Source organism: Ixodes scapularis, unplaced genomic scaffold (genome assembly GCF_016920785.2).
Source record: "Ixodes scapularis isolate PalLabHiFi unplaced genomic scaffold, ASM1692078v2 PGA_scaffold0__279_contigs__length_252992795, whole genome shotgun sequence".
Taxonomy (NCBI): Eukaryota; Metazoa; Arthropoda; class Arachnida; order Ixodida; family Ixodidae; genus Ixodes; species Ixodes scapularis.
Window position 1 is genome coordinate 41,717,662 of NW_024609835.1, and position 22,042 is coordinate 41,739,703.

At 46.3% G+C, this 22,042-nt stretch overlaps 1 protein-coding gene across 1 annotated transcript in view; it reads left to right on the forward strand.

Annotated features, from left to right (window-relative positions):
- LOC120839025 (histidine decarboxylase) overlaps positions 1-14,285 on the forward strand; it is a 34,453-nt gene extending 20,168 nt beyond the window's left edge. The window contains exons 13-14 of the mRNA XM_040209232.1: positions 5,860-5,979; positions 14,074-14,285. Of these exons, the coding sequence (XP_040065166.1) occupies positions 5,860-5,979; positions 14,074-14,285 (332 nt within the window). The remainder of the gene's footprint in view (positions 1-5,859; positions 5,980-14,073) is intronic.
- The last annotated feature ends 7,757 nt before the right edge of the window (positions 14,286-22,042 follow it).

The window sequence follows — 22,042 nt, forward strand, 5'->3', positions numbered from 1 at the left end:
ATATGCAGCCGACGCTACGAGCTAATTAAATCATTCAAACAGCGTCACAAGCGAAAGTCTCGGGACTTTTTTTAGAGAGATAGCTTGAATGACCTCGAATCGCGGAAACGTCGGCGTCGGTGGGACGGAAAAATCCAGAGTGGTCGCTAAGGCCATGAAGTCACAGCCACATGGCCAAGCGCGGGAATTCCAAACAACCTACAACGCTCACGTGAAAAGTAAGAGTTGTGGGTCCCATGTAATGCGATTTAAAGGTCACCGCACGTTTCAAATATTTCACTTAATAAAGTAATTAATGTGCCTTAAAGAAAAAAACTTGCAGGTTTGCAGCGGAGGCGAGATTTCAACCCGCAATCCTTCGGTTGCGAGTTCATACTTCCTCCGCATCCTTCGGTTGCGAGCCAGACATGCTACCGACTACACACTTTTTTTTTTTTTATTGCTTGTTTAGACAGTGAAACGCTAAAACACAAATACACACACATAAAAAAAATATATAAAAGCCCGTGAACCTCTGCAAAGGCCCCGCGGCTACATTAAATACGTTTTAGACGAACCAATTCCTCTAGGAAGGACATCCAGTCTGGGGGTTCTTGCAAAGCGTGATACACTTCGCGAATGTATACAGCACTTTCAATTAAATGTTCTCCGGCGGGGCGTGGCTTCACATCCGCGTTGTTCACTTCCGTCCTCGTCCTCCAGAGACTGTGGAGGCCGAGGAGCATGAACAAATCGTACGAGACCCCGCCTTTGTTCTCCAGCGGTAAAAAGCGTATGCCGTGTGGATTGAGGGTGAGGTCTTTTTTGAACGTTCGCTCTACCGACTAGACACGCTTGCACGGCATGGGGTCGAGCGGGTTTTTTTATATATGTTTAGCTATCGCCTTCCACTCTTAAAGGCGAAGCTTAAGCGCCCTTCTTTTTGTGCGTGTGTGTGTGTGTGATTGGTTCACCGACGATAGAACGCGTACAGAGACATGACGAACGCGGGGTGCGTTTTTGGCGTTGTCTGATTGGTTCCATCGGCTCGTACCGTCGGCTGCGTCTGGGCTTGAAGTGAAGCGGAGGAAGTATTACTCCGCAGCGGTGGAGATTGTGGCATTCGCCGATAAGAGCAAAGAAGAACGAATCACGAAACAAGCCACGCCCAGCGTTTTTTTAAACTGCAGTTAAAAAAAAAAAAAAAAAAAAACGCTGGGCGTCTATTTTCACGCACAACACTCGGAGAGCCAATCAGCGCAACTTACGGAGGCAGCTCAGCGATTGACGATGCCGAAACATATGTTTAGACCAAAAAAACGCAGTCTGAGTTGTGACATTAAGCAATGCAAGCGTGACGTTTCGCATTGCTCAATGTCACAACTCAGACTGCGTTGTTTGGTCTAAACATGTTTCCGCATCGTCATTCGCTGAGCTGCCTCCGTAAGTTGTGGTGATTGGCTCTCCGAGTGTTGTGCGTGAAAGTAGACGCACAGACATTTTTTAGAGCGTGACACTGACCCCAACTGCAACGAAGAACCGGAGAGCTGAAAGCGACACGGCGACGGTCGGCACATCCCCAGCTTTGGACATTGAGGCGGAGTCACACGGACGGTTGACGGCGAAGCTAAAAATTTAATTAGATCTAAAACGTGCAATGTGCGCAGGGATGGAGAGCAAGTCCAATGTCACGCTACCTGTGCTTGTGCATATCTAATTTTCCGAGTAGCCTCGCCGTTCGCCACGATGCTTTCTTTGCTCGCGGCGATTCGATGCCTGCGTTTTCTGTATGGAAGAGCGAACACGCGGGCCTTGTTTCTTGTATAGTCCGCTCTGCATTGCGGTGGGAATGCGCATTAGTAGGTGGATATGTGGTCCCTGCGCGTGTTATCTGTTCATTGGTATTAGGACAGGACTAATAAATCGTTGAGCTTGGTTGTAAGCGTTTCTTCAGATACACACTGAGAGGGGTTGTGAACTTTGGCGACTGCCTGTCAACAGGAAGAAGATACACAAAGCGAAAGACCATTCTCACGTTGCTGCGGTCGTAGAGGACGCTCGGCCAATTCCCCTCCTTCTTGTAAAATGTCAAAAGATTTTGTGACTAAGGTATCCTTTAGAAACAAAAGTGGAAAATGAAATGCTTGTTTTTCGTTTTCGAAACTGACGCCATTTTTTTCGCAAATTCATATATCAGAAGGCCAGGCAACATGTCAAGATGGATTCGATATATATTAAGGTTCAAAATAAACGAGGGTGGATATTAATTGTTTAGAATATTAGAAAGGAATTAAAATTGCCATGCAATTCAAAGCTCGTGCATAAAACTTCTGAATATACACGCCGGGTTTCGTTCACGTCAGGTCGTGCAGATCACCGACGTTTGACTGCCCACATCTCGCCCCTAATATAAGAAAGGTCGTGCACAGAACGAGTGTGAAAGGAGAAAGTAATGGCACGCTCTTTGAAGGCAGTGCATTATTTGACTCCTTCAATGTAGCTGTGAATAAGTTTTTGCACTGTCCATGCTCCCCTTCACCCTTAAGCTAAGAGTATGCGAGGAGCTACGTGCCCGCCGGACCAATCAGCGGCCTCTCTCTTATCACATGACCCTACTGTCCGCGTGTGTCTACACTCTAAAAAAAGTCTGTTCGTCTACTTTCACGCACACCACTCGGAGAGCCAATCACCGCAACTTACGGAGGCAGTTCAGCGAATGACGATGCGGAAACATATGTTTAGACCAAAAAAACGCAGTCTGAGTTGTGACATTAAGCAATGCAAAACGTCACGCTTGCATTGCTTAATGTCACAACTCAGACTGTGTTTTTGGTCTAAACATATGTTTCCGCATCGTCATTCGCTGAGCTGCCTCCGTAAGTTGCGCTGATTGGCTCTCCGAGTGGTGTGCGTGAAAGTAGGCGCACAGGCTTTTTTTAGAGTGTATGGTCGGGAGCGTGATGACTTGCGAAAGAGGTTCGTATGGCTGGTCCAACGAGGATGTATATAGCTTCCACTGCAGTCTCAGCTTAGGGGTGAACGGAGAAAAGAAGCCAGGCATTTCACGGTCGCAGGTTCGATCATTCCGGCACACACACTGATGATCTACTTTCAAGGCACGAAATGGTACGTATACATGCGTTCACACATGTATGCGGCTACTCGGGGTTTTCGCTTTAACGATGCACAATTAGTTTATAAAACCCCGCGTTAGATGTTTCATCTTGGGCACATCAGCTTTGGGGATATCCACTTCGGAGGTAATTTCACTCCATGTATAAGTTATATTTCTTCGCGTGTGCTTCGTTCGAAACGTGTTTTGTCTTGTGTATGTTCCGGTGCAAACTTCTCACTTCAACGGCAGGAACAGTGTTGATAAACGGCTACCGCTGGGCTGACCTCGAAGCAAATGGTGTGGTCAATTTCAAGTTTCTAGTTCGTTGCTTGCAGAAGAGATTGTTGAACCTGATATGTGTCGCGTATAAGCTAGACGCCTAGGTGAAGCCTCGTATCAGAACTGTATTAGAACAGAGCGTAAGTTGACTACGTGCCAAAGTGCGCTCGCTCGCTGCTGGGAAACATCTCAAGTTACAAAAGTTTTCGTGGCGGGAAGTGGCTCTGTAAATGCCTCTTTCATCTGACACTGCGACGGCAGGTCACTCGTTGCTCCTCAACTTTATGCTCGTGTCTGAAATCGTAGACAAAACTAAAAATGTCTAGTGGAAATCATAGACGCACAAGGTCGGTAAGGATTCTTGTTGTTTATCCAAAGGAACCCATATTTAACAAGATTGCGGCTCAACTAAAGGACATGCAACCAAACTATGACATTTTAGATTGTATTGGCTAATAGTCTACTATAGCATCTAAAGAAATAAAAAATAAAGATAGGAAATAGTGTGTTTGAGAAAAGTAATTTTAAACATGCAACTTTTCTTATTTTATACTGTTTACGCGACGATAGAGAGATGGCTAATAACAGATTTCAATTATATTATTAGTGTATATCTATAATCAGCTTGTTTTGGGCTTTCCATATATTTAAATATTATAATTTACTTTAAGTTGTAAGAGTGTTGTAAACGTCGTTCATTTTTTATACCTTAATAACTATTCTGGACAATCAATATCCACCCTCGTTTATTTTAAACCTTAATATAAAGAAGCAACCCTGTCATGTTCCGTGGCCTTCTGATTTTTATAAACTTGTTACTCGCTGTTTTTGTAGTGTGCTTATATGTTTTGTCTTATACCAAACTCTAAATTATAGTGAATATCAAAAGTTCATCTACTTTATGTTATTTTTTACAACGTGACCAAAATATGTGTTCGAAATCAAAAACACGGCCAAGGTCGGTAAGGACGCGTGTTGTTTATCCAAAGAAACGCTAATTTCACAAGATTGCTGCTCAAATAGATGACATACAAAAAAAAATACGACATTTCTAGATTACATTTTTTAATAGTCCATATTGTATTTAAAAGAATTCAAAACCTAAAAATAAAAAGTGTTTTTTTTTTTTTTTTGGAAAAATGTAATATTAAAGATGCAACAATTTTGTTCTTTTATACACCGTCTACGCGACGATAGCAAGATGGCTATTTGGCAGATTTGAATGATATTATTGTATTTATAATCAGCTTGTTTTGGGCTTTTCATATATCTAAAATAGATTATTTACCTTAAGTTTGTGACAAAAAAGCGACCTGGGGGCCAGTCTCACATTTTGTTATGAATATTTAAAAAAAAAAGCAATAAATTTGTATTTTATCGAGAGTGTCTTTTTAGTAGATACTAAATGCTAGAAAGAAAGTTTAAAGGAAGCAAAGAAAAAATAACGGCTAACAGAGAGTGTCAAACATACGACCTGCGACGACAGGGAAAACGCAAATTTCTACCGCAGCGTTTTCTATGCTCCATAACTCGAGAACAAGAAATACGGGAAACTTGCGGTTTTTACCCTCTTTCTTTTTAAGAATGCCCGAAAGCGTATGTTTTGTTTTGTTTCGCAAAAAATTAAATTAGGCAATCTTAGCATGTCCTGTTTGAAAGGAAATCATCATGCATATTTAGAACAAACACAGAGAGCTCGGTATGTCTCACAAAATTGGGTCTCGATGGCAAGTAAATTTAAATCAAAGATTTTTGAAAACATGCAGCACTTTCGCCTGGAGTAGGAGAGGTCGTGGTGCCAAAATATTATTCGTCAAGGGTCACCGCTTATGCTTTGGACGGCTATCTTTATATTGTCTGCTCGAAATTCCTTTGACACGAATTTCATTTAGAATTTCATCATTTTGACTCAACTGAACTGGTCACGTACATTCCCCAGAGATCTGAATATGTCCCTTTCTCTTTTCTATTATATATTTTGTGATGAATGCACTCATTAAGTTGTTTTATAAATGTCGAATCTTGTTAGAGTTGTTCAAAGTTTGTTTAAAAAAGTGTAATTCTCAAACTGCACAGTTGCTTGGCCCTTTACAACGTTATAAACCGCATTCCCTCAAAAGCCCTTCACGAGTATGGGATGCCGTTATTACTTAAAAACTCAACTATAACAGAGGCTTTAAAGAACGCGTGACTCTACACGAGTACACGCGTGCACCCTACACAGAAAACTCTCTCGCATGCGAGGCATGCAAAAGAGTTTTCCAAGGAAAACTTTATCGCTGATATGTACGTGTCACTCCAAGAGAATTAATTCTAAGACATGGAGTGAGAGCTGCCAGAAATCTGATATGTTAATTAAAAAAGGGGCGAGGGGTGGGGGGTGCCATTGCTACTCTTCGAGCAACAATCTGCCGTGTGGTTTCAGTTTGTAATTTTTATATTTTAGGATGTTGATTTTCCAGCGGCGTCCTTAATCGTCTTTGCAGCAGTTGTGGTTCCGCCGATGTTGGGTCAAGGAGTGCAGCCGACGGATTCCTGGGCGAAAACACAAACGTGGGACGACGATGTTATCGAGAACCATCTGGAAACGCTCGGACGTACAAAAGGTGGCCCTTTGTCTCAAATGTTTAGGCATAACAATCTTGTAACTCTAGTTTGTCATTTTGAATGCAGCTCTTTTGGAAAACAAGCTAACTCAATACGCACCAAATATTTATTGAGAAACATTATCTTAGAAACTGAGACACAGGGACCCACTGTGTGCCGTGATCTAAAATTAGTGAAGTTTATTTCGAAAGGTATGTTCTCCTATGGGCTACAGCCAGTCCTGCGTCCCTCTGATAAAAAAAAAAAAAAAAGAAAAACTGCGAGCGTTTGTCTGTTTAGTGCAATATCAAACTCCCTCGCTATTAAAAAAAAAAGCCCTTAGTATTTACTATTTGAAAGCTAGTAACTGCGGGACAAATGCTACTAAGTCTATTGCACGATGAAAGAAGAGAGAGGTGTCTGAACAAGGCCAGACAAGGTGGTAAAAGTTTTCACGGGCTTCGCGCATCTCCCGGCGGGGCACTTTCGGGTTTATGGGCATCGCGCGTCCTGCGGCCTTGTAAACGTGTGCGAAATAAGGACGGCTCTTCGAGCGGCTCTCATCGACCCTCTGAATCTCTCGCCTGGCCGCACCTCTTTCATGGCGCATTCACACTGGAAGCGGATCCGCGTGCGCAAAGCGGTTGCGAACGCGGTGGTATAAAGATCCAGTACAATTTGCACGAGCATTTGATGACATCAAATGCGCGTGTAATTCTACTGTTTTTTTTTTTTATACAACCGCGTTCGCAACCGCTTGGCGAACGCGGATCCGCTTCCAGTGTGAATGCGCTATTACCAGCGGCCGGGAAGTCGCGTGCTCTGCGCCGCCATGGAGAGGGCTTCTCTGGGGGCGTCTCTTGGAACTACGCCGTGCGAGAGCCAATGGGAGCCTCGTTCCTTGATGACGCAAGCCAGCCAATGGGAGCCTATCCATCAGATTTCTGCTACAGACGACAGGCTTCGCTCTATTGGGACAGGGAAAGGTGCCGTTTGGCGCGGTTTTAAAGCTGATGACGCCAGTTCGCTCCATGAGACAGTTAACGCTTTTGCGTTAAAAAGAAATGCATTACGCCTTCTAGGGCGATCACGACTTTACCGATAGTACAAATCTCGCCACACGCCTTTTCTACGATTAAAAAAGACTATTGTAATTTTAGCAACGATGTAGCAACGTAGAAATATGATTTCGTGGTGACATAGTCTTTCAGGAATGCCAACTCTAATCACTTCTTTCAGATGAGGAAAACGCGTCAAAGATCGAATCCTTCATACACGCCTTTAAATATGGCACGCACTAGTAATACCTTAAACTTGGGCATATGAGGGCTTTGTGGGGAGGAGGCGAGTGGCCTCGTCTATTCTCTAGCATCCACCTTAACGTTCTCTCTGCTAAAGTGGAGGACTTTGTGGGAGGAGAGAGAGAGAAAGAAAATGCATTATCGTTGCGGTAGAGATTGGCCGCCTTAAAAACAATCCCGGCTAATCCAGAACTCGAAAGGGAATAGACGAAAGAGAATTATTATGGTACATATAAGAGGCGGAAGGGATGAAAAAGAGGGAGGTAATAAAAGTTAGACAGTCACAACAGCACAAACACGAAGTGAGCGGCTATACAGTGTCACAAATCCCTTGCTTTTTCCCGGTTCCTTGACTTGTATCGGTATCCTAACCTGCAACAAACTACAGACCTGGAAAATTTGCTTTTCGTACAGCGCATCGGATATGAGCAAGTGAAACCTCATGCTCTTTTTCGTATTATGTACTTCGCACGCTCGTATTTCTCTTTATCGTCTAACAGTATTCCGAACCTCGACATCTGATGGGATCTTCCTATCGCTCGCAGTGATCGGCTTGTATCTGTGTTTTCCAGGAAAGGGGTTTCACATACTTTTGTTCGAGCGCGCAGACGCGCACGTCCTTTATAAAGTCATCCGACGTCTGCGCGCTCCGTTGACAGCGCCATTTATTTTGCCCCATCCGTCAAGAGACGAAACGTGCATAGGAAATCTCGAAAACTCGTAAACAACTGTTTTCGAGTGAGTTCTGAGGCGCGTGGACGTTTTGCAAGACGCACTTGTTTTGGAAGACGCAAGCTGTGTATCCCCGTTGAAGAGCGTCACGAATACTGCTGTTGAGACAACGCTAACATTTTCTGTTAAAAACACGCTTTTTTTTTTAATCTTTGGTGAGTGAACTTTGGTTAGCTGCTACTGAAGTCACACTAGGTAAAATGTCACTTGTGTGTACCTCCGGGCTTTCCTCTCCAACGGTACTGAATAGCAGTGCTTTGGTTGCTGCACGCGCAGAGCAATCGAGACAACGCGTTTCATGCGACTCAGCCATCGTCCATGCGCCGTGGTTTCAAAATATCACCGCCGTTCTTACATATAATTATTACCAATGTCATCGCAACTCCTGAGCTCGTATAGTTTCCGTATAACTGTAAATTCCCGAAACCAGCGTTTGAGTCAAGGTACATAGAGTACTACACGCAATTCAGAATAAAAATGTACCCCATAACTGAGTAATTCTACATTCGCTCAAAACAATCGCAAATTTAGAATTAAAAAAAAATAAAAAAGACCTTTACAATTTTTGTAACGCCGAATTAGAGCGCAGCTCTTGAGAAGGAGGAGGGGATGGTGCGGAGGGAGGGTATGCCCCTCTTTCTTCCCCGCTAAATTTAGCGGGAAACAATTTCCGCTAAATATAGTGGAAACATTTTATACTCGTGATGTCACACGCGACGTCACCTGTGACGTCACGAGGGTAACTCTCGTGACCCTCTTGAGAGAAACCCTCAAAACCCTCGCGAGGGTACCCCTTGTGGCCCTCGTGAGGGTAACCCTCGTGACCCTCGTGAGGGTAACCCTAGTAACCCTCGTGAGGGTCACGAGGGTTACCCTGGTAACCCTCGTGAGGGTAATTCTCGTGACCCTTGGGAGGGTAACCTTCGTGACCTTTGTGAGGGTAACCCTTGTGACCCTCATGAGGGTAACGCTTTTGAGGGCAACTAACGCTCGCAACCCTCATGAGGGTAACGCTCGTGACCCTCGTGATCCTCGTGAGGGTAACCTTGGTAACCCTCGTGACAGTAACCCTCGTAACCCTCACGAGGGTAACTCTCGTGGCGTCATTATGGGAAACTTCCTATAATGCAACGCGCGGTTACGCCGACTACGACGGCGACGCCGCTCAAGCCGGAAACGGGCGCCTAAGAGCTTCGCTCTAAAATAAAGGGGGGGGGGGGGGGGGGGGGGTGGAGGGGGGGGGGGTTGCTCTTTACACAGTGTTTATAGTGTAATCATTCTGAGGTCTCCTTGGCATTCGCGTTCCGACATCGTATCTGACAGCAAGCGAGTTGGCTTGCTCTCAGACCCCTAATTTAGTGCACTAAATCAGGGGTCTTGAAACCCAGCCCGCGGAGGTGTTCCGGCCGGCCTGCAGATGGCCGCAGTCTTTCCAGTGGTGCACGGCCCGCGACCCGCTCCTAACAACACAAAACTTAAGCACTCGTAAAAAAAAAAGAAAAAAAAAAGAAAAAAAACTTGGCGTTGCGACACATACCAAAAGCGCAAACGAAGCTATCAGAAAGAATGAGCGAAAACTGTAGTGTTGTGCAAGTTTTCGAATTTTCGAATAGTATTCTCGATTCTTCCTAATAATAGGCTATTGCTATTCGCTTCGAGATTAACTCTGGTATTTGAATTATTCGAGTTGTTGATATCGGCGGGTTAGCCTCGTTGAGCGGGCTTCATTTCATTTCATTTATTGACTCCTGAAAGGGCTGTGCAACGATATTGGGTAGGAACGTTTCTCACTTTACATCAGTTTAGTGGTACTAGTAGGGGTCTAAGAATACTCAAACGCGACGCCCCTGACCAAGAAGCGTCTTCGTCGCGGTGGAATTTCAAGGATAAAGCGAACCTTTTCTTTCAGTCTCTCCTTCGCAAAACTTGATGACGGAGTTGTGGGGACGATGTCAACAATGCGATTCCCAGGAGTGCGCCATCAAGCTTTGCGATCCCCGCCGCGACGATGTTTAAATGCGCTCATTCAGTGGACGGGAAAACTGCGTAGGCATTCCATTTTGGCTCGTGATAGTCAATACCTCGACATGCATTCGGGTAGTTGCTCGTGAACAATCTCTGGGATGAGAGGAGCAGTCGAAGCTTAACAATGCGTGGAACTCAGCGCGCGCCCTGTGATCTGCCAACACCAACGCATGGCTGTGTTAAAAACATTGGCGGCATATAATCGGCTCCAGATCACGGGGCCGTTTTTCTTTCTGGCGGCGAGTTAAACGGTGTTCGTTTTTCCCAAATTTTTCTTTCCGCGACTGCTACTGAGTGGGGGGAGGGGGGGGGAGAGAAGAACTGTGACTCTAATCTACGTTGTGAAGGTGGTTGGACAGCGAAGCTGTACACGACACCCACAACGATTACCTATTGCGACGTTACTTTAAAATTTATACATGTGGCTATACAAAAAGAGAAACCAGGGACAAGTGAAATCTCCTTAACCATCCCCTTTATTACTGCACAACGACATTCCCGACTACTTTATCATGAGTGTAATACATACTGAGATTTTCAGTTCTCACATTACAGATATTCTTTGCCAAGGTTCAACCAATGCATGATCCATGAATGGTGATTGATTGAGTTGCATTGGTGAAGCACATGAGTGCAAACTCTTCCATGACGAATTGGACGAACGACTTGTTTTGCGGTTTTGATATATCCACATTAAAGTCCCCGACAATGATCACGGGTGTGGTGTGATCCATTGCTAGACCCGTCTCCCTTTTATATATGAAAGAGTGGTGACGTAACTACGTGATTTCTATGCGGTTGGGTACTTTTCCACTCGGAGTAGCTTACGCAATCGCAATCTTTACCGGGAAACACACGCAGGGAAAAGGAACGTGCTTCGCATTGTTCGCAGGAGCCGTTATCAATTATTATGCGGTTTGCACTTCACACGACGGCTTCGAATGACGTCAACCCTTTTCGAAGCAGCTGCAAACTTAATCTTTACCGGAACGCGTGGGAGGGTGTTCCTATTGATCACGCGCCTTATCATCCATCATGTGGTTTTGATGCTTGTTTTTTTGGTTTTCTTTATGAAAACGGATACTGAGCTGTATGTTGTATGCCTAATTTCAAAGGAGATATGCTGTTTTGCCTTCAATTGTTCGCCGGGAGTTTTTTTCTTACATCGCCAACGACACGAAAATTTCCTTGGCTGGGGTATACAGCTTCGATGTAAAAAGATCCAGTAAGCCGTCTTGGACGATCACGACTTTAAAACACGACTTTTTCGATAATGCAAATCTCGCCACACGCATTTTCTACGATTGCAAAATACGATGTAATCTTAGCAGATATATAGCAACGTAGCTTGATTTCGTGATCACATATACGTTGCGATCGTTCAGGAATGCTAACACAAATCACTTTTCTCGGGTGATGAAAACGCGTCAACATCGGGATCCTTCATAAACGCCTTTAAATATAGTACGCACCAGTAATACCTTGAACTTGAGCACACGCATGGAATGTGCAAAATAAGATTTCCGGGCGATGTTAGAGGACACAAATGGCACGAGCATCTTGAGGGTGCCGCCACAACATCGCCGCACGAGTAGATGGATCTCCCCTTCTAGGGCGTGCTAGGTTATTATCGCGACACACAACGAAACTTCAGTCAAGGATAGCGCTCTACCCGGAACGATGAGCTTCCACTACGCCGACCACGTCAAAGATCACCACCGACGCCATGTTTTTCAGCAGAGAGCAGGAACCGCGAAAAAGCGCAGGCGCAGTCTTATCTTTCTCTTGCTTCGTAAGCCACACGATAGATGGCGCATAGCTCCGAGCATTATTAGAGTTCCTGTATATGCTACCTATACGGTAGCAGAGTTGCGCATTCAGCCTCGGCGGGTGACCGTAGCGCCGGCTTCCCCGCAGGCCCTGGATGCTTTGCTCCTCACGTGACTAAATTTGGCGAATAGCGGCGCCGCGCGCGCCGTCGCGCATGGGTAACAGGAGAGGAGGAGAAGGAGGGCGAAAGCAGGGGAACATACGCCAGGGCGCGAGAAACGTCGGCGGAGCGACCGTAAAGGTGGCTTTCTTACACGGGGCCGGATGCTTTGCTGCTCACGTGATGGATCTCGGCGAATAGCGGCGTGGTGGCGCGGGGAAAGCAAATGCGCAACTCTGCTCCCCCTTCGGGGGAGCTATACAGGAACTCTAAGCATTATAATATTCGGCAATTTCCGTCACATCGCTAATTATTCAACAAAATTTGGATCTGAATATTCTTCAACAAAACTTTTAAGAAACATTCGCCGGCTATTTATTGTTCATGATCGCGGTGCTGGTCAGGTAGGCTCTTATCCGATAGACGACGTGGACTTGGCTGACGTGCTTTGGCACTCGGATGCATCGGATTGAAAAGGCAGAGAACTTTCGAAAAAGAAAGTATAAAAGGAGCCGCTTTTCTTTTTAAATTCTATAGCAAAAAAATGAAAAAAAAAATGTTGGCTCTATTTTTGTGTGTGTGTGTTTTTTTTTTTTCACACTTTTCACGACGTGCGGTGGATGAAATTCGATTTCAAAATCGTTTCACTAAAAGGGCATTACTCCGCAGTGCACCGGTGCTCGGTAAAAAGCGCACTCAACGGGCCTAAAACGCCGAGATCAAGACTTCGAAAAAGTAAAGCCCACTTTCCAAGCGGGATGGTGCACGCGCGCGCGTAATATGTGTAAAAAAAAAAAAAAGTAAGAAAAGCGGAAACTTTGTAAATGTTGATGTTCATACTACTGCAAAATTTTCGAAATTAAACTGTGACTTTTATGCAATTAATTATTGTCTTTTTTTATTTTCTCGAATTCTAGATTTAATAAAGGGTATTTGCATATAGCAAGATTATCTATAAATACATGCAAATAGGTGTAGTTGGCCATCTCTATAGGTTTGATTTTATGTCGAATGCCTTACTTACTTGCAGTTCCCATGTAGGCAACGGACTTTCCGAGGTCAGTCCATAAGTATAGCTCAATAGTAATTAACTTAGCTTCGATATGGGCAAGTGGAAGCTTGGGAACAATCTTGGCGAGTTCAGAAGGGTTTTCGTTTAGTCATGGAGCAGTAGTGACAAGAACTGTAGAAACTATTCGATATTCCATTCGAAAATATTCGGCCAAAACCACTATTCGATTCGAATTCGTCTCAAACTCAAAATCCACTATTCGCGCATCTAGAAAATTGCATTAAGACGCCGGTTATTTCGTCATAATATTTATTATATATTGCCATCACCAGAATTACTATTCGTAGTTGCTTGCCTCATGTCTGCGTAACTATGGAAACATTCATTTGCGTTCTCATGCGTGCGTGATCTGATCTGATCTGATCGATCATTTTCATTAGTCTTCTGTTCTATCTCAATATTCCAAAATTTCTATGCGCTTTGATATATATCTGATGAGTTCTCGGGGTCACCATTATTTTGTAATGTCAAAAATAGTAAAATATCGCACTTAAAAATAAATTATATGGATTTGTCCACGTTCCATTTCTTTCTTAATCTCTGTTCTAGTTTAGATTTGTGTAATAATATCTTTATTTAAGTTTATTTGTGTAGAATTTCCTTGTGTATATTGTCTTATCAAATTTCCGACCCTCTAGACTGAACTGGTCTCCAAACCGGCTCCCTCTAGCCAAAACGTTTGGAGACCCCTGCAATGAATGTACACCAATTATGCTCTTTTATGAAACAAAAAAACTACAAATGAAGGATATTTTGACTACAATAAAATATGCTTATTTAGGAATAAAAACTAAGTTTTTTTCCTTGTTTCTTTAATGGTAGTCTAAATTATCTAAATTATCTGCGCCACTACGGACAAGCTCAAAACATATTCTGGTGTACTATCAACAAACTTTAAATATACTTTAAGTAGACCTTCTTATGCGTCCTCTTTTGTGTCACAAATGCGGGATTTTAGTATTGCTTCAGTGCACTAGATTTTGCAAGGGGCATGTTCATTGCTCGCACGTTTCTCACCACTTCGGCTCCCGCTCTCCCTCGCACGAACACACAGACGCCGGGGAGCAAAGCGTCGATGCCGATCCGGAGTCCAAGCTGCAGAACGGAAACCAGTCCGACGTGGCGTCCAACGTCATCGCCGAGGTCGAGGAAGACCCCTTCACGGACGGCGTCGACGTCGCTGCCAGAGACCCCTACTCGGAGCCCGGCTCCACCAACCCCGGGACATATCCGGGACATCGAAACGCGATCAAGCTCAGCGAATAATCGAGCCTATAGTCCTCAGATCCCGAAGTCCTTAAGACTATATAACCTTGTCCCTAATTCCCGCAGTCCCGAAGACTAACCATGGTCCTTAGGACTACGGTGCTTGGAGCGCGTCTTCAACAGATGTGTTTAGCGTCCTATTTCGCCCACGCAATGATAGTGGTCCCAAAGAGGAAACAGTCATTGGAGCAGATGTCGCGAACATGGCGGTTGGTTGTTGAAATCCTGGCGAAAAAGGCGAGCGAACGCACGGATCGCTGTCATCGCGGTGTCCCAACTTCTGGCAGTTTAAGCTCCCGTGAAATGGCTGACTGCATAGGGACCTACAGCACAACACGCGTCTAGCGCATACACATCCGCTGGTTTGCCGCCGCCACGATCACGGTGTGGAAGTCGAGGGGCCGCATTTGAGGACGCGGTAAACCGATCAGTCTGAGACAGGTTCCAGGCACCATATTAATACTAACCTAGACCCCCAAGTCCAAAAGTCTGAAAAGACTGACGTATAGTCTTTAAGTCGTCTGTTGTGCACCGTTTAACCCGTAAAATAAGTACAGTCTCCAACAATATGAAAGACCCATTTGACATTGCAGTTGCAGGCGGCTGCGCAGGATTCGTTCTGGCTTAAACGAGCCTTGGGGTGAGGAAGCAAATATAGCTTCGATAAGGATAGATAACTGGGCGAGTTGGTGAGAGTTCATGTTGAAAAAACAGCGCGACTAAGACGTCTCTGTGTCCTCGTCTTAGTCGCGCTGTTTTTTCAACATGAAATATAGCTTCGTTTCATTTTCGCCCTACAAGTAGAGTGCTTAGCACCGCTGCATGCACCGTCTAGGCAATTAAGTCTTTCATATTATTGCTGGCTGTATATATATACGCACGCTCGAAGATGAGGACATTATTCAGTAGTTCGGTGTCTCTATATCCTCCGTGCCCTCTCCCTATACCATGCAGCTTCCTGCGCCCCGCTCCGCCTAAATTGTACAGTCTACCACAGAATGGGTAAAACGGTGAATCTCTAACAAAGTACAGCAATTGGTTTCGCAAAATATACAACGTCAATGCTTAATACAAACATTCGTTCAATAAGAATAATAAAGGATGAACATGCTTGAATAAAAGCATTAAACAAATTAACTTTTTCTTCTCTTTAAAATTTTTTGGATCCAGCCAGTTTTTTTGTGGTAATTTAAAAATTAGAGCTGCGAAGCCACTCGAATAGGTTATTCGCCAAAGGAAGGGGGAAGGGAAGACAGCCAATGAACCCTATATCTCTGTTTTTATCTTGGGCAGAGGAAACCCCAGAGTGCCTGAGAATAAAGCTACTCCGTGTTAATAGAAAAAAAAATTAACTAAACTTTTTTATACTAAAAGAAACAAAATGCGTAACGTTTAATTTAGGCAAGTCTTACTCTTCCCAGCTTCCGCCGGAACCCTGGATGATGATGAGCCAATGGTACAAAAGTAAAGAGCGGAGCGCTTAGGTTGCTCACTTCCCGTCTTTGAGAGTGCATTTCCTTCAAGCTCGACAGTTGTCAAGGTCTCTGACTGAAAGGCGCACTTTGATGTTTCACTTGCCAGTAAATCATTTCAACTAGCCATCTTTGCAGCTCCGAACCACCTTATACAGTTCGCCGTAAAAAAAGGTGTTACATTTTGACGTATTACGGCCATAATTACTTTCGAACAACTGATTGAAAAAAAAAAAGAAAAAAAAAACACTTGTGTCACGACTTTTGAACTTTCACCCTTCATTATTCTAGGAAAAAACTCTCTACGTTCACGTTTCTGAACAAACACGAAGTTAAGCTAATCACCACGAACAATGAAATGATCCTAGCGAGGAACAAAACTCAGAATGCAATGAGGGACACGCCCTAAGTGTCTTGAGTTTTCGGAGACTATAGGAGCGTTCTCGAGTTATTTCCAGAATAAAAATTTTAAGTCTGTATAACATCCAGATTAGGACAAAACAATGTTAATCTGTTGGAGAATGACATTAAACATTACTGTGATATTCTGCGAAGTCTCGTCTCGTGCCTTGTGTAGGGAAGATCAAACGTATAGCTCCAAAACAGTGGGCTCTGTTGGTCTTCTATAGTCACAGAGTTATTGGAAACTAGTAACTTTTGTGGGCATGGAAGCACGGTCACGGCCACCACGGCTGATACGATGATTTTTACTCCCGCATGCGTGCATCTTCCTTATAACTAGGGTTCGTTTTTTTCGGATAAGTTTGAAAAAATCCGGAAAAGACTCGCCAGTGAAGTTTTCGTCAATTAGGATTATTCCGAAAAACTCCAAATTTCAATATACCAAAGGCAAAAAAGGTGGTTAGACAGCGAAGCTGTGTTATTACCTGCAGCGATTGCCGACTGCACTATATACCCTTTTTATGGCCAACGCCACTCTGTGGTGCACCAGTCCTTGACGTCCCAGAGAACGTTCGGTTTATAAAAGGAATGAACAAAGGCCGCCACTGCTTGAAATATGGATGAAACGTTTAACCACCAGTTCTCCAGGTGAACGCCAAAAAAACGGAGAAGTGCGAGATTCGTTAAAATGTTTTGAGTATTCTTGTAAACCAACTTGCCTCCTTCAATGTGTAATATTGCATAGCCGAAGGCCCTTATTAAATCTCCAACTTTGTTGTCCGTATAGCATTTATGCTTTCTAGCACTGTTCACAAGCAAGCTCAAAAGGCTTGCAAAGACTTTGCGACCGGAAGTCGCTTGGGACGTAAGCGGCAGTTCATGTTTGTAAGAAGCAGAATAATCTATTTCAAATAATTGACGAAAAAAAAAGTAAATGTACTGTACCGAACTTTGTTTTATATTTGAAAGACTTCGTACGCTGCCGTTGCCGCGGCAGCTTATGCAACCGCAATCTTTACCAAGAAACGCATGCAGGGAGTGCTACGTGCTTCGCATTGTAAGCGAGGCTAGCTACGTCAATCCACACTTCGTACTCTGCCGTGGCCGCGGCAGATTATGCAACCGCAATCTTTACCAAGAAACGCATGCGGGGAGTGCTACGTGCTTCGCATTGTAAGCGAGGCTAGCTACGTCAATCCACACTTCGTACTCTGCCGTGGCCGCGGCAGCTTATGCAACCGCAATCTTTACCAAGAAACGCATGCGGGGAGTGCTACGTGCTTCGCATTGTAAGCGAGGCTAGCTACGTCAATCCACACTTCGTACTCTGCCATGGCAGCGGCAGCTTATGCAACCGCAATCTTTACCAAGAAACGCATGCGGGGAGTGCTACGTGCTTCGCATTGTAAGCGAGGCTAGCTACGTCAATCCACACTTCGTACTCTGCCGTGGCCGCGGCAGCTTATGCAACCGCAATCTTTACCAAGAAACGCATGCGGGCAGTGCTACGTGCTTCGCATTGTAAGCGAGGCTAGCTACGTCAATCCACACTTCGTACTCTGCCGTGGCCGCGGCAGATTATGCAACCGCAATCTTTACCAAGAAACGCATGCGGAAAGTGCTACGTGCTTCGCATTGTAAGCGAGGCTAGCTACGTCAATCCACACTTCGTACTCTGCCGTGGCCGCGGCAGATTATGCAACCGCAATCTTTACCAAGAAACGCATGCGGGGAGTGCTACGTGCTTCGCATTGTAAGCGAGGCTAGCTACGTCAATACACACTTCGTACTCTGCCGTGGCCGCGGCAGATTATGCAACCGCAATCTTTACCAAGAAACGCATGCGGGGAGTGCTACGTGCTTCGCATTGTAAGCGAGGCTAGCTACGTCAATCCACACTTCGTACTCTGCCGTGGCCGCGGCAGCTTATGACACCGCAATCTTTACCAAGAAACGCATGCGGGGAGTGCTACGTGCTTCGCATTGTAAGCGAGGCTAGCTACGTCAATCCACACTTCGTACTCTGCCGTGGCCGCGGCAGCTTATGCAACCGCAATCTTTACCAAGAAACGCATGCGGGGAGTGCTACGTGCTTCGCATTGTAAGCGAGGCTAGCTACGTCAATCCACACTTCGTACTCTGCCGTGGCCGCGGCAGCTTATGCAACCGCAATCTTTACCAAGAAACGCATGCGGGGAGTGCTACGTGCTTCACATTGTAAGCGAGGCTAGCTACGTCAATCCACACTTCGTACTCTGCCGTGGCCGCGGCAGATTATGCAACCGCAATCTTTACCAAGAAACGCATGCGGGGAGTGCTACGTGCTTCGCATTGTAAGCGAGGCTAGCTACGTCAATCCACACTTCGTACTCTGCCGTGGCCGCGGCAGCTTATGCAACCGCAATCTTTACCAAGAAACGCATGCGGGGAGCGCTACGTGCTTCGCATTGTAAGCGAGGCTAGCTACGTCAATCCACACTTCGTACTCTGCCGTGGCCGCGGCAGCTTATGCAACCGCAATCTTTACCAAGAAACGCATGCGGGGAGTGCTACGTGCTTCGCATTGTAAGCGAGGCTAGCTACGTCAATCCACACTTCGTACTCTGCCGTGGCCACGGCAGCTTATGCAACCGCAATCTTTACCAAGAAGCGCATGCGGGGAGTGCTACGTGCTTCGCATTGTAAGCGAGGCTAGTTACGTCAATCCACACTTCGTACGCTGCCGTTGCCGCGGCAGCTTATGCAACCGCAATCTTTACCAAGAAACGCATGCGGGGAGTGCTACGTGCTTCGCATTGTAAGCGAGGCTAGCTACGTCAATCCACACTTCGTACTCTGCCGTGGCCGCGGCAGATTATGCAACCGCAATCTTTACCAAGAAACGCATGCGGGGAGTGCTACGTGCTTCGCGTTGTAAGCGAGGCTAGCTACGTCAATCCACACTTCGTACTCTGCCGTGGCCGCGGCAGATTATGCAACCGCAATCTTTACCAAGAAACGCATGCGGGGAGTACTACGTGCTTCGCATTGTAAGCGAGGCTAGTTACGTCAATCCACACTTCGTACGCTGCCGTTGCCGCGGCGGCTTATGCAACCGCAATCTTTACCAAGAAACGCATGCGGGGAGTGCTACGTGCTTCGCATTGTAAGCGAGGCTAGTTACGTCAATCCACACTTCGTACTCTGCCGTGGCCGCGGCAGATTATGCAACCGCAATCTTTACCAAGAAACGCATGCGGGGAGTGCTACGTGCTTCGCATTGTAAGCGAGGCTAGTTACGTCAATCCACACTTCGTACTCTGCCGTGGCCGCGGCAGATTATGCAACCGCAATCTTTACCAAGAAACGCATGCGGGGAGTGCTACGTGCTTCGCATTGTAAGCGAGGCTAGCTACGTCAATCCACACTTCGTACTCTGCCGTGGCCGCGGCAGCTTATGCAACCGCAATCTTTACCAAGAAACGCATGCGGGGAGTGCTACGTGCTTCGCATTGTAAGCGAGGCTAGCTACGTCAATCCACACTTCGTACTCTGCCGTGGCCGCGGCAGATTATGCAACCGCAATCTTTACCAAGAAACGCATGCGGGGAGTGCTACGTGCTTCGCATTGTAAGCGAGGCTAGCTACGTCAATCCACACTTCGTACTCTGCCGTGGCCGCGGCAGATTATGCAACCGCAATCTTTACCAAGAAACGCATGCGGGGAGTGCTACGTGCTTCGCATTGTAAGCGAGGCTAGCTACGTCAATCCACACTTCGTACTCTGCCGTGGCCGCGGCAGATTATGCAACCGCAATCTTTACCAAGAAACGCATGCGGGGAGTGCTACGTGCTTCGCATTGTAAGCGAGGCTAGCTACGTCAATCCACACTTCGTACTCTGCCGTGGCCGCGGCAGATTATGCAACCGCAATCTTTACCAAGAAACGCATGCGGGGAGTGCTACGTGCTTCGCATTGTAAGCGAGGCTAGCTACGTCAATCCACACTTCGTACTCTGCCGTGGCCGCGGCAGATTATGCAACCGCAATCTTTACCAAGAAACGCATGCGGGGAGTGCTACGTGCTTCGCATTGTAAGCGAGGCTAGCTACGTCAATCCACACTTCGTACTCTGCCGTGGCCGCGGCAGCTTATGCAACCGCAATCTTTACCAAGAAACGCATGCGGGGAGTGCTACGTGCTTCGCATTGTAAGCGAGGCTAGCTACGTCAATCCACACTTCGTACTCTGCCGTGGCCGCGGCAGCTTATGCAACCGCAATCTTTACCAAGAAACGCATGCGGGGAGTGCTACGTGCTTCGCATTGTAAGCGAGGCTAGCTACGTCAATCCACACTTCGTACTCTGCCGTGGCCGCGGCAGCTTATGCAACCGCAATCTTTACCAAGAAACGCATGCGGGGAGTGCTACGTGCTTCGCATTGTAAGCGAGGCTAGCTACGTCAATCCACACTTCGTACTCTGCCGTGGCCGCGGCAGCTTATGCAACCGCAATCTTTACCAAGAAACGCATGCGGGGAGTGCTACGTGCTTCGCATTGTAAGCGAGGCTAGCTACGTCAATCCACACTTCGTACTCTGCCGTGGCCGCGGCAGCTTATGCAACCGCAATCTTTACCAAGAAACGCATGCGGGGAGTGCTACGTGCTTCGCATTGTAAGCGAGGCTAGCTACGTCAATCCACACTTCGTACTCTGCCGTGGCCGCGGCAGATTATGCAACCGCAATCTTTACCAAGAAACGCATGCGGGGAGTGCTACGTGCTTCGCATTGTAAGCGAGGCTAGCTACGTCAATCCACACTTCGTACTCTGCCGTGGCCGCGGCAGATTATGCAACCGCAATCTTTACCAAGAAACGCATGCGGGGAGTGCTACGTGCTTCGCATTGTAAGCGAGGCTAGCTACGTCAATCCACACTTCGTACTCTGCCGTGGCCGCGGCAGATTATGCAACCGCAATCTTTACCAAGAAACGCATGCGGGGAGTGCTACGTGCTTCGCATTGTAAGCGAGGCCAGCTACGTCAATCCACACTTCGTACTCTGCCGTGGCCGCGGCAGCTTATGCAACCGCAATCTTTACCAAGAAACGCATGCGGGGAGTGCTACGTGCTTCGCATTGTAAGCGAGGCTAGCTACGTCAATCCACACTTCGTACTCTGCCGTGGCCGCGGCAGCTTATGCAACCGCAATCTTTACCAAGAAACGCATGCGGGGAGTGCTACGTGCTTCGCATTGTAAGCGAGGCTAGCTACGTCAATCCACACTTCGTACTCTGCCGTGGCCGCGGCAGCTTATGCAACCGCAATCTTTACCAAGAAACGCATGCGGGGAGTGCTACGTGCTTCGCATTGTAAGCGAGGCTAGCTACGTCAATCCACACTTCGTACTCTGCCGTGGCCGCGGCAGCTTATGCAACCGCAATCTTTACCAAGAAACGCATGCGGGGAGTGCTACGTGCTTCGCATTGTAAGCGAGGCTAGCTACGTCAATCCACACTTCGTACTCTGCCGTGGCCGCGGCAGATTATGCAACCGCAATCTTTACCAAGAAACGCATGCGGGGAGTGCTACGTGCTTCGCATTGTAAGCGAGGCTAGCTACGTCAATCCACACTTCGTACTCTGCCGTGGCCGCGGCAGATTATGCAACCGCAATCTTTACCAAGAAACGCATGCGGGGAGTGCTACGTGCTTCGCATTGTAAGCGAGGCTAGCTACGTCAATCCACACTTCGTACTCTGCCGTGGCCGCGGCAGATTATGCAACCGCAATCTTTACCAAGAAACGCATGCGGGGAGTGCTACGTGCTTATAATCTATCACGTGGTTTTAACACTTGTTTTGTGGTGTTTTTATTGAAAAAAATGTGTCAAAACCACATGATAAG